The sequence below is a fragment of the Chamaea fasciata genome, unplaced genomic scaffold, assembly GCF_029207755.1.
Source record: "Chamaea fasciata isolate MVZ Bird 193981 ecotype frontalis unplaced genomic scaffold, bChaFas1.0.hap1 SCAF_4, whole genome shotgun sequence".
NCBI lineage: Eukaryota > Metazoa > Chordata > Aves > Passeriformes > Sylviidae > Chamaea > Chamaea fasciata.
In genome coordinates this window covers 42,539,700-42,552,554 of record NW_027094089.1, presented here as the reverse complement: position 1 = coordinate 42,552,554, position 12,855 = coordinate 42,539,700, and the positions used below count along the sequence as shown (strand labels likewise).

Sequence of the window (12,855 nt, the reverse complement as noted above, 5' to 3'; positions counted from 1 at the left end):
ATGTTAAAGGTGTAAAAACGAATCATCAAAGAAGCAGTATTTTGAAAGTAGGAGTGGAGGGAGATGTATTTTGAGTAACAATGGCTAAAATTCATTTGTAGGTATTTTTAAATGAAGATGATTAAGTTTTGTTAGTATTATTCTGTCAGTCACTTTCACTGTAATGTTGTTAGTCCCTAATAATTGAAGAAAGGAATGATAATCTGACTGAACCAGGTAACTGAGAAGATAGAAAGTCTGTAAGTCTCATTCCTCTAAGTGAAAGGCAGTTAAAACCCACTCATTTTTGACATTTGTAACTATCACTGATTTAAGAAGTTACTTTTTGAACATGAGGTTCTTCTGAATAAGACTCTTCCTCCTTCATTTTGAAGAACTGACACTAAGATCCCTTCTTTGTTTCAGATTGCCTCTGCTGGTTGAATTGTGGCACAAGGATAAAACAGCCAAAGACTTACTTCTAGGAGTGGCGAGGCTTCAGCTCTCAAATGTTTTGGCTTCAGAAAAAACCCGCTTCTTGGGTGGGAATTGTGAACAATGCTGGCGTCAGACTTGTAATGAAACAGTCAGTTTCACAGCAGCACAAGGGTAAAACTATTTAAAAAATACTGAACTCCCGTAGCAAGTTTTCTAGAGTTGTTTGTTTAAAATTTCTCTGAAAAAAAGCAAGCTCTTCCTGCTTAACTTTTTGAATGGTAAACAGACTGCAGAGTACTGCAGTTTGCAGGAGGGGGATAGGCATCCAAGAGATGAAAAGCTAAACTGCCACTTCGTATTGGGCTATGACCACACTACTGTCAAAGTCATTGTAATAAACCTTTATATAATCATGATCCTGGGTAAATCAAACTTCCCAGACAGATTAAGAAATAAATAATTGAAAATAATGTTACTAAGGTACTTCTTTAAGTAAGTTATTCAGTTATAGAAAGTGTTGATATTCCAGAAAATAGTTAACATTGTTTTTCCATAGTATGCTTTTAGATACAACTGACTTCTGAAAGTTATGAGGGCAGATACATCCAGAGAATGGACATATCTCCTGTTTCAGGATAGTAGCAGGGGTTTCAGCTTGTGTACATCAGAAGGAGACATATGTTCATTTACACAGAGCGGTGATGGGGTTTTTTGTATATATATATGTATGTATATATATGTATGTATGTATATGTATATTATATATGTGTGTGTATATATGTGTGTGTATATTTTTTTTTAAATTTTAGTTATTTCTGTTCTGTGTCCTTGTTGAAGATGATTAGTGTTCACAATCAGGGTCTAGACCCTCATCTTTTCTGTGTGTTGAAGGAACTTGATTATGCCCTTAAAAATAACCATAATTGTTTTTAAGACTGAGATCAGTTTTAAACTGCTAATGCAACAGATTTTTAAAAAACCATGTTGTATTTAACTCACGGGAAATTTTATGTTAGTGACTGATAATCTCTCTCCTCACAACTTAATAGAAAATTGAACTCTGGCTTTCTTTAAATTTCTGTGGGAAAGTCAGCATGGCCTGATTCTGTGAAGAGTTACTTTAAGGTCTCACTGTACACTAAGGTTCCTACTTTTACTGTACATTAAATGAAACCTGGTTTTGCACAAAACATAACCACTAGATGGCATTCTCAAAATGTAATCAGGTCTGTGTTTTGCTGTGCTGTCCCCTTCTTCTCCTTGTCCTTGTTGGTGTAACCTTCTTTTTACAGTGGTGTGTTCAAAAGACTTGTTGAATCAATTACTCAGATTTCTGAGGTCCACTAATATGAATCTTTTTTTCTTTTTAAGTCAGTGGCTGATGAAAAGTTGTAAAAATTTAATGCAACGATTTATTTTAACTTAAGTGAAGTACAAGCATTTATTTGGTTTCTTTTCCTTTGCAAATAACTGTAGAAGGCTGCACCCTTGTAAAAGGCATTTTAGTGTTGTCTATATATATTTGCTGAAAGTGAATTTCTGTGAAAACTACAGCCATGGTTAATACCTTCAGCATCTTGTTGCTTGATGCATTCTGCAGGTTCCAGGTGACAAGTGATTGTGTAATTTGCCTTACTGAGTGGTTATCACTGAAATGAAAGGTTTTTTGTTGACCAAGGTCTACACTGCATTGTACTTTCTTGTGAGACTTTAGATAATTTCCAGTTTCATGACTTCTGTGTGTTCCTTAATACCTTTTTGTGCAAAAGACTGCCTTTGTTTGCTACATTTTGATTGTGATTAGAGACGAAGCAGTTGGAAACAAATTGTTCTTAAGCAGAAACCACAATTACTTTCAAATTAATTTATTAAATTATCTGTTGTCTAGGCCTTGTTGCCTTGTTTCACTGTACAAGGTCGGGTAGATGTTTAACCTCTAAGTGATTTAAAGTTGCCAGTTTCCTCTGCTGAAGCTTCCAGGAATGTTTTTTAGTAATTCAAGGATGTTTTCCCACAAATGATACACTAAGTTAATTATATGGTGGATAGCAAGAAGGTTACTGTTAAAGTCTAAACAAGGAAAGCTAAGGAAATTTAATATCTTAAGCTGAAGTCAGCAGCAATGCCTGTATATGAACAGTTATATCTTTAGGAAGACTTAAGACTGTAGGTACAATTTTGGATTATTCCCTTGTTACAGGGATGTGTTGATTATAGTAATCTGTTAGTTAAATAGGTTTCCAATGACAAGTTATCTGTTTAAGTCAGAAACCTTGCCATAGATTCATAAACTAAGCCCTAATTTAAAAATGTACATAGAAGAGCATGTTTGGACTCTCACATAGGCACCTCTTTAGAGATTCTGAGCTTGCACAGAACAACGTCACTTTTGCTGTTTTGTGTGTTGTATTACAGTTCTCTTTCTGTATATTTAGACAGTATTAATTAAAATAACGTTCTAATGCCATTTATAGGTCAGGCAGCAGAATAGCAGACCTTTCATATGCCATCACCTTGGAAGACTATGGACTTGTCAAAGTGCAAGAAGCTGTGGTGTCAGATTCTTCTCAAGTAATTTTATATAAATCTTTCCTTTTTCATTTGAACGTGTCTTTGAAAAGTTGAAGTTCCAGTGACAAATCCACTCTTTTTAAAACAGGATGTGGGTGCTGGTCAGCAACGGCATGTCCCTCACACTCAGCCTTGCTGTGTCCCAGAAGACCCTCCAGAACCTCGAGAAACTCTGGAATACAAAGCAGCACTGGAGTTAGAAATGTGGAAGGAAATGCAAGAGGACATTTTTGAAAATCAGGTTTTTACTCTCTTCTTTTATTACCTAAATTACATAGTTGCCAGAGAAGGTTTAGCAGAATTGGTACAGAGAATAACATTAATTGTATTTTATTTTACTGTTTCAAGTAAGAACTAAATTTGACTCATACAGAATATTAAAACTTCAGATGTAAACTACTCCATCCACAAATTCTGTGCTCTTAAGGAAGAAGGTTAATTCTTGAGTGCAGAAGATGCTAAGTTTGAAGTACCTTGCAGCGTACCATCTTCATGGTTTCCCATTACTCTTTATAAAGTACAATAGATTCAAGATTCAAACTATGTTGATGTTAAATATTAATTTTGTATTCCTTTACTTGCATCTCAAAAAACATTTGCTGTCTGCTCTTGAAGTCACTCTAGGTGTTTTTGTTTCCATGCTTCTTTTTAAAAGGTAGTGAAAATCCTTTGTTTGGATATTTTTCTCAAACACACATTTACTTTGTATTTCATACTTCAGTGTAAGAAATCTTTCACTATCAGAACCATATCTTGAGCTATACAAGTCAGCATACTTTTCCTCCAGACTTAGATCTGTAGGTACTCTGAAGGTGTAGTTCCAACAATTTTGATCGGATTTGGAGGTTTTTATCTTTTTTTTTTTTCCTCTAAAAGCTTAAAAAGAAGGAAATGATCCATATGCAAGCACTTGCAGAGGAATGGAAGAAAAGAGATAGAGAGAGAGAGGCATTAGTGAAGAAAAAGGTAAGGAAATTCCTCCTTATACTTGCAGAAAGTTTAAATTGTTACAAATTTTACAAGGTACTTGGTAACATGTAACAAAGGGTCTGTGATTAGCCTTTGCACCTACTTATGAATATGCATCTAGTCTACAACAGTAAAAAAGAATTAAAAGTTGCCTTTAATCATAGAATATTTGTTAGAAATTTCCTTAGGTTAGCTTGCTGTATATAAGAACTCTTTAATTGCATTTTACTTGCCTGGTCAAAAAGCCCTTCTACAGCCTAGCCGTGCTTGGCAACCCATTAATCTATGCTGAGTTAGAAGGATTTTTCATTGCAAGTTCTTAACTAAGAGCTGGAGATCTGTTTCATATGGAAATTTCCAAATAAAAACCATCGATATTTTATATTTTATATTTTCTTTTCCCACCTTTGTTTAGGTAACAGAATATAATGTTTTGGAAGAACAAGTTCAGAAAACCCTGAGAGATCTGGATAAGCGAGAGCGACAACTATTTAGTGCTGAATCAGAGGTAAAAATTGGTCGTATTAAACAATGTAATTGCATTAGCTACTTCTATAAGGTTTGAGTTTTCACATAGTGACAACTGTGTTTTTTATATAAGATATTAAATAGCCACATTCATAGTGATATGTAGAGGAGCACTAGTAATTAAGCCAAGTTTTGTTACAATTACGATTTTTTACTGAAATAGAAATTCAGTGAGATTTTAAATGGGTTGCTATAATTACAGAACTGTAAACCTTCGATTCTTGACAGAATTAATGTCAGTGTAGATGTTTATGTAACATTAGCATATCTCCATTTTAAGTTTAACACTGTCAGGTGAGTATTGAACATATAAACAAGAGTGCCTCCCTCCAAAAAGTAATCGCTAGGTTAATTGCAATAGGAGAGAGTAACTAGGAGATCTGGGAGAAACTTCAGGTTTTGTTGTCCAGCATTTTCAGATTTCCTTCTTCTGTTAATATTTTTTTTAGTGATGACAGGGTCAAGGAGGATGCAGGAGAAACCAGTAAACTACCACTGTACTGAACACCCCCAATCTAAAGAAGTGGGGTGTGACTTCAGGGGTGCTGGTCATATGAAAGGATAAAAACCTGCCTATTCTTATATTTCAGAACAAACTCAAAATTATATAGGTAGAATACTGTGGTGTTTTAGCTGTCCAACAAACTTTCTCTTTCCTCCTTGTAGCTCAGATTAATTTTTCAAGCCTACTAATCCCTTCTGTGCTTTTAACGAGAAGTCCCAACACAGGAATTGGCTGGCTGAGCCTGTGTCCTGGTCAGTACCCAGGCAGTCTGTACCTCAAGAGGCAGTTTGTCCTGTAAATAATGTTGTGATTTTAGAATCTGTGCAAAAAAATCTGGTTCTCAGGTTTGGCCAAGTGCATTTCAGTCTGAGTAGAAGTAGTTATTTTGAATCTCATGTATATTTCTCAAAAAACTTTCTCAAAGTTAGTGAGATTGTGACCTGAAAGCTAGAGATGATAAAAATCAGTGGATTCAAAAAACATCTGGTCAAAATGATGTAGTGTTTGTTCAGTTAGCAATTACACAGTTTGAGAAATGGGCCATTGGGCAAGTTTCTATTCAGCTAGCAGGTATCTGGGACAGTAGTATCTTTCTAGAAGGTTCAAACATGTCAAGGATTGTTCTTCTGTTTAGCTTGATTAGAAATTATCTTAATATGCTTGCAGTCTCACTGACCTAAAGACATTTTGGCTGTAGCTGTGACTTTCACAGTCTGTAGTAAATTGGAGTATTTAGCTTTTCACTTTTTATTAGGAAAGTAGATGTGAAATCTACCTTGACCAATCGTGTAGAATGTACAGAAGAGCTCCAGAGAGTCCTGTTTTTACAGTAGTCAAGCAAGGGTATATTTGTAGCCCAAATATAATAATTGACAGATTGTTAGTTAAACTGGAATGAGAATATATATGGTGAACACTTGGAAAATGGGCATTTTATTGTGTAATTTCAGAAATTAATGATAATTTTTCTGTCATGAGTATCAGTAACAGTTTTAAGAGACTTTTCAAATGAAGCTCTTGCTGCTATGGCTTAATATAAATATGTGTCTCTTTTTAAGCTTCAAAGAGCAAAGAAGGAGCTGCAAGCAGAGCATGAACGAAATCTGCAGGTGCTTCAGGATTCTCTGCGCGGAGCCAGATGTGCCCACCAGATAGAGCTAGAGAGGTCAAAAATCAAGCAACTGGAAGAAGACAAGCATCGCTTAGATCAGCAGGTAAGTACACTTATGTTTTCCAATAGAAGCAGGAATTTGTCTAAGTGTACTTAGTTAAGCAGTGGTTTGGAGGCAATTGTATTCTGGCAACTTTGTAACAAACATGTTATTTAAAGTGGGGAGCTCTGTGCTGAGATCCATCCATGTTAGTCTTGCTCAGTTGTCTGGCCAGTTTGCAGTATGGTGCTTGTAATTTTTTTTTCAACAATGAAAATCAAGTTTCCTTTAAAAACATACATTACATGAAGAACTTGAACAGCAGTGTACATTTCAGTACCTTAAAAAATTGTTGGCAGTTAACATCTAAGTAGTTTGACTGTACAATTAGTTTTATTCTTCTATTGCAAAAGAGTATTTCTTTTATCCTTATGGGGACAGAGGAGGAAACTCTCTTGTTATTGCAATCTTCTATTCTGAGAATAGTACCTTAAAAACAGAAAATTTAGACCATGTTCTGTTGTCCTGTAAGCTAACTTTGGCTAACAGCAACTAACTAACAACAGGAATAATCTAGGTGTTTTTACAGACTGTTAAAGTAAACTGTCACTTTATTTTTCCTATTCAGGACAGACATACATTTGTCAGACCAAAGATCATTTAGCTCAGTATTATGGTGCAGCAATGGCTGGATTTAGATGATAAGAAAATAAAAAGTGAGACTATGAAAAGTATGCAATTTTGGTATATCCAAAATTGTATATACCATCAAGGGTTATACGTACTCTTTGCCAGAGTCAGTTTCATACTTACTAGCTGTCCATGAAGGTTTTCTTCATGATCTCATGTGAGTCCTTTTAAAATGTATTTAGTATTGCAACATCCTGTGGCAGTGAGTTCTAAAATTTAATTATGTCTTTTATATTTAAAAACTTCTTTCTGTTCATTTTAAACACAGTTTTTAATAATTATGAAGAATCCTTTAGTGCCTGTGCAACATACCATTTCTGATTGCAGAGGTGGTGTCATACTATCTCTCTTCCAAACACAAGCCCGACTATGTTTTCTCGTTTCGTATGGAGGCCATTTTTTCCAGAGCATCCTGGCTGTCTTCCTCTGTGCTGTTCCTGCTATGCTTCAATATGTGGTGATTTGTTGCCATGTATTGTTCATTAGATGGGCTTTTTTCTTTTGCTTTGTTGGGAGTGGGGCTTTGTTTGCTTACTTTGGAGTTTACTCTAGGACCCTGCTCTTTGTAATGTGCACAACCAGCAAGTTTCTGTTCCTACCAGAGGAGTCTCTTTTTTAAAGACCTTTTGTGGGTGTGGAGTTTTTTGTTTGTGTTGTGTTTTTTGTGTTGTTTCTGGTTTCTTAACACAGAATGTTCTGGAATAAGTGATCTTACTCCATACTTCTTAAAGGGATTTGTAAATACATTATTTCCACATTTAAGCATTTAGAGAACTCAAGAATTCATCTTGTTTTGAGGTAAGCCCCACTGTGTACAAGAGAAGATCCTTGAAGCATCCACCTTGAAGAACATCACGCTTACTTTCTGAATAAGAAGGTTGTACTTATTTGTGGGATTTTTATAGTTTTCTCATGTCCACAGTTCTGAGGTCTCCTGAGAAATTAAATTTTTGAAAGTTTTTCCAGAACCAAACAAGAAATTAAGCATTGTTACAGTAGTTCTAGGGAGAGCTGATATTTCTAATAGCAAAAGAACTTAGTTATTGTCTCTGGCACCACGTCGGTATGTCTGCTTTAAAAATAAATAGGTAAAAATGAAAGGTGTTAAACAGCAGTATCTTTTGTTTGAGTTCAATAGGTTACTCTAGTTCTGTGAGAAAAACGATGGCAGTGATCTCTGGTTTTGTATGGCTCCCTAGGAAACATCTTTGCTTTCTTACATCCATTATGTAACAATTATAAACACAAAAAACCAAAAATTTGAGAGAAAAATAGAGGTGAACTTTTTAGAAGATCCAAAGAATTAAAATATTATTGTACTAGTAGAAATTGTTAGCTTTGAAACAGAAATATGTTCTCCAAAGCATTTTCACCGAGTATTTAAAGTGTTGGATACAATTCATGGAAATAGTTGCTTTATCTACTTGGACATAAATATAAGATCATCATGTGGGATCATATTCTGGTATGGAATGCTTCAGTTCCATCCAGGTGTATTAAGGTATTTATAGTTGCATAACATTTAACAGAAGAAGAAAACATTACGGAAAGTTTAGTTAATATATTTTTTGATATATTACAAAAAACACTGTTAAACATATGACTTCCCCACTTTCTCTGTAGCAATCGTGTATTGGCATCATTTTTCAAATTACTCATTGTGTGTAAAAAGCAAAGCACTCTCTTTATAAGAATCTTCTTGAAACTGTGGAAGTACACTGTGAAGGCAAGGTACTCAGCATTAAGTCATTAATCACTGAAGCCTTTCTGCTTCAGTCTTTCTTCTAAATCATTTGGCTGTACAAAGTATTAGTAGTTTCCTTTTACAGACATTCCTAAAAAAGTTATGCTGTGAAATTGAGTAAGTAATAAAATTTCATATAGTAGATAACACTGGCTTTCTTTAAAAGATGTGTAAATCTTAGTATTATGCTTTCTGTGTTTCTTCTGAAAGTTTTTTTTTGAGATGTGAACAAAAATTTGCATAAATCTTGATCTTATGTTTATGGGGACAGACTTGGTTTTTTCTTTCCAGTACTGAGCAAAGATCCTCTTTAAAACTCTTCCTATTAAAACATTGCTGTGTGCCATCATCAAGAAATCATAAATTATTAATTGTAACTTTCAGTGTCTGTTTTATATCAGATAATTAACAGTAAAATGTTTGTTCCAGAGACTAAGAAGTAACTTAAATTCTGTAGTCTAATTATTTGTCTGTGAATGGGCTTTTCTGCTAACTTGCATCTTGGTTTCCTTAATGTAGCTTTATGAAGCAGAAAATAAGCATAAGACTTTGGAGAAGGAGTTCCAGCAATACAAAGAGCAGCAAAGTAGCAAAGCAGAAATCCAGCTACAATCAGAAATAAATCTTCTCACTTTAGAAAAGGTATACTGGATTTTTCTAGTACCTAAAACTAGTCACAATGGTGTGTTCACTGATAAAGGGGATGTAGAATAATACTGTGTGATGAAGTGGTTAATTCGTCCAACTTGGTTTACTTTTTCCAGTGATTTCTTTAGAGTTTATATATTCAGACACAAATAAGGTCAACAGTGGCCTTTTTTCTATAGAGAAAGCAGTAATGTTAGAGGCTGAAACAAGAAAAATACCTATATATTTTAATCATGATTTATGATTGGGTCTCTGAACATTCTGTTTAAAAAAACTAAAGAAAAATGATGATTTTCTTGAGGATTAGTTTAAACTGACTTTCCATTATGTGCATTTTAGCAATTAAGTATTTCTGCAAAGAGATTGTGTTACTTACCAGTAAAATGGAATTTCTATCATTAGTTGATTTTCTTAAAAGCCGGATATTCCCACAGTAGAGAATTTAATTAGAATTACAGATATGGGCATTTAAAGCTCAGAATTATTGTGAGGTCTGAGTAAAATTGTTAGTGAAATAAGCCTAGAAAAACTTAGGCCAGGCTTCTTGGCACAAAATACACTCAGTAATATGGCCAGTCTGTATGTTACTAGCTGTTAGAAGTTTAATAACTTCTAATAATGCAAGCAACAGGTGCAAAATATTTGTGTTTCTACAGTCTTTTTAAGCTCTTACATTTTATATTTTTAGATTTCCTGTTTTTGTTTGATGAATTAAAAGTAATCAGTGCTTTAAGATCTTCACAAATTTAGTGAAAATAATTTTTTAAGATTAAAACAAAACCACTTCCTCAGAGATGTTTATTAAAAATACTTAATTTTTTATTGTGTTTGATATGCTTCATAAATATTTTCATTTGTCTTTCAATACAAAATTCTTTTTGCACAGATAAAAAATGAATTTTTTAATGGTAAAAACTTTTAAAGATTTATTTAGTTAGTAAGATTGAAGGTTCACACTAGATACAAAGATTTTAAAGGATGGTTTGAGCAGATGGGTATTTTAGAGAAAAGAATGTAGGACATATCTTCTATCAGCAAACTAAAAAAATCTGTGTACCTTTTTAAGAGAGATATATCCATCAGCATTTTTTTAAAACTAATGTTTATAACCTTACTTTGAATAAAAAAGGCATGAGGGGGTGACTGATTGTAGAATCTTAAATTTAAAGGTTACATCAGCAGATTTAGTGCTAAAAACTAATCTTTCTTTTTGTATATATGGCCATCCAATAAAAATAAGGTTATATTTTAAACAAGAAAATGTTCTTGTGCCATAATATTTACGTTATATTATATAACAGCTTTAGATGATGTTGTATATTACACTACATAAACACTTTCCTTAAACCAGACCTTTTGTATATATACATCTTTCAGTGATCGTTACTGCTGTTACTGCTTCAGCTGATACGATTTTAATTGCTTTTAGGTTGAACTTGAAAGAAAGTTAGAGTCAGCTACCAAGTCAAAGCTTCACTACAAGCAACAGTGGACAAGGGCTTTGAAAGAACTTGCAAGGTTAAAACAGGTAAGCAGATTTTCTTTGGTCAAATGATACAACAAGTTATTGTCATGTTGGAAGCTACTAGAATTACTGTTAACTACCGTTTTCATGCTATTAGTGTTTGTTTTTTGCAAAGTAAAGCTCTCAGCTATGCTTTTAACAAAAATGAGAACAGCAAAGCTGGCTTGTTTGACTTTGAACTCAAGAAAGGCGAAGGCTCAGACCTGCAAAGAAGGTCGAAATAGTTAAAAGCAGATGTGATTACAAAAAAAAAAGGTTTAATTTAATTCCAAGTAATTCTACATCAGCACTTCCAGGAAAATATTTTGCTACAATCCTAACCATCTTGGTCAGTTACTGTCTTAATAACTATTTTGTATTTTAATTGTATAATGAATGAAGGGTAAAGGTGAGATTTTACTGCTAGGTTTTTACAGAATGTGTGTCCGTGGCATCTGTATAGATACAGATATACATTTGACTTGAAATTACTCTGTTTAAACTTGCAGTAGTAGCAGCTTCATCCGTGTTGAATTTGTATTACATGATGTGTTTTGTCATCATCTATCTTTCATGAATTCTAGTAAACATTAGTGACACGATGTGCTTAAGAATGACTAGCTTTTCCATTGGCCCAGACAAATTAGTAAATCATCAATCCCAATTGATTCATGAACAGACTTTGACATGAACACATGAACACAAAGCTTCAGAATTCAAGTTTAGTAAAACAGTTTTATTGCCTGTATTCATACCTGCTTCCACCTTGAGGAACACTGTTGGGTTTTCTTACAGATTGTGGTACCTACTTCGTTTCTACTGACAGAATATTTAGGTTTGGAGAGTTAGAAGTTAAGCCCATGCTGTTCTAATTTCTAACACTTCTTTATCTGTATTTCTGCTTGAAAAGAGTTAATGCACACTATAATCATTATTAGTAAGTTAAAGCTAATCTTCATTTGCAGTCTTCAAACTGTGCCTTTTTCGCCGACTGATAAAAGGAGTCATCTCCAATTTGTGAAACACCTATGCTTGAGAAGGTGATAGAAGGCAGAATATAAATCCCATCCCTCTGATTAAGATTCCTTCAGCAGTCATGAAATACCCAGCCTATTTTTTTCTTGTCATGTTTTAAAATTTTTGTAGAATAAAAGCAAAAATGGTCACTTGCCACACTAACACTAATGTATATCACCATCAGGTTCTTGTTACAAATTTCATCACCATAGACCTGATGATCTGAATTCATTAATATATGTTGATAGTTTCAGCTGAACCTCTTGATGAAAGTCTGAGCCATGAAATAAGTTGGCATGTACAGTGAATTATGCTATATAAAACTTCTACAACAGAACAGACCCTTTCAAAGTAACTTCTTGTGATTTTTATAATCCTGTGCTTCATCTATACTTATGTCTTGGTTTAGATAGACAGGTATCTGCCAGGGAGGGTTGGAGTCTCCCTTGAAATGTAAGCCCTTCCCTCCTTTTCCAAATTATTATAAATTTGCAATTAAAGGGCTGTCAGGCAAAGGTTTTGGGAATAGGTATAGCAGTTCTTTACTAGGGATATAAAAATGTTGTAGTACAGAAGAATAAGCAAGCAAACAAACAAGAAATTTTAGAAAACCCTGACAGAGTCAGAAATACAACCTGACACCCTGTTGGTCAGGGTGTTGGAAGCAGTCCAAAGTAAGCCCTCCTGGAGTGGCAGATGTGGTTCTGTTGGAGTAGAGATGGTCCCGTTGAAGAAAAAAGATCTAGTAATGGTGAGATGGGTCCAGTCTTCCTCCAGGGATCTGGTGGAAAACTGGATACCTAGTGGCACTGTGGCTCCTTTTTGTCTAGGTTAAGATGGTTAGGCTTGTCCTCCCTGTGTGGAGCATCTTACAATAGTATGATGTATCATGTCATTGGTGAACTCTTAATGGTCCATTAGCAGAAGATATCCCCGTGGGAGTAGTGAAGCAGTGAAGAGAGATAAGAGCACTCTACTATCTGATAAGCGACACTGACCCATTTGGGCAAAGATAAGCAATTCTGCTCCACCAGATGGAATAGAATAACATGTTCTTTACAAAACCCACAACAACTTAGTCTATTAATAAAGGTTTTAAGTGACTTAAGAG

At 34.4% G+C, this 12,855-nt stretch overlaps 1 protein-coding gene across 4 annotated transcripts in view; it reads left to right on the top strand.

The window, feature by feature from the left end:
• CEP120 (centrosomal protein 120) overlaps positions 1 to 12,855 on the top strand; it is a 38,055-nt gene that overhangs the window by 15,475 nt on the left and 9,725 nt on the right. For all 4 annotated transcript variants that reach the window (XM_066181385.1, XM_066181386.1, XM_066181384.1 and 1 more), the window contains 8 exons: positions 406 to 588; positions 2,892 to 2,988; positions 3,077 to 3,229; positions 3,865 to 3,954; positions 4,373 to 4,465; positions 6,049 to 6,204; positions 9,095 to 9,217; positions 10,653 to 10,751. In XM_066181385.1, the coding sequence (XP_066037482.1) occupies positions 406 to 588; positions 2,892 to 2,988; positions 3,077 to 3,229; positions 3,865 to 3,954; positions 4,373 to 4,465; positions 6,049 to 6,204; positions 9,095 to 9,217; positions 10,653 to 10,751 (994 nt within the window). The remainder of the gene's footprint in view (positions 1 to 405; positions 589 to 2,891; positions 2,989 to 3,076; positions 3,230 to 3,864; positions 3,955 to 4,372; positions 4,466 to 6,048; positions 6,205 to 9,094; positions 9,218 to 10,652; positions 10,752 to 12,855) is intronic.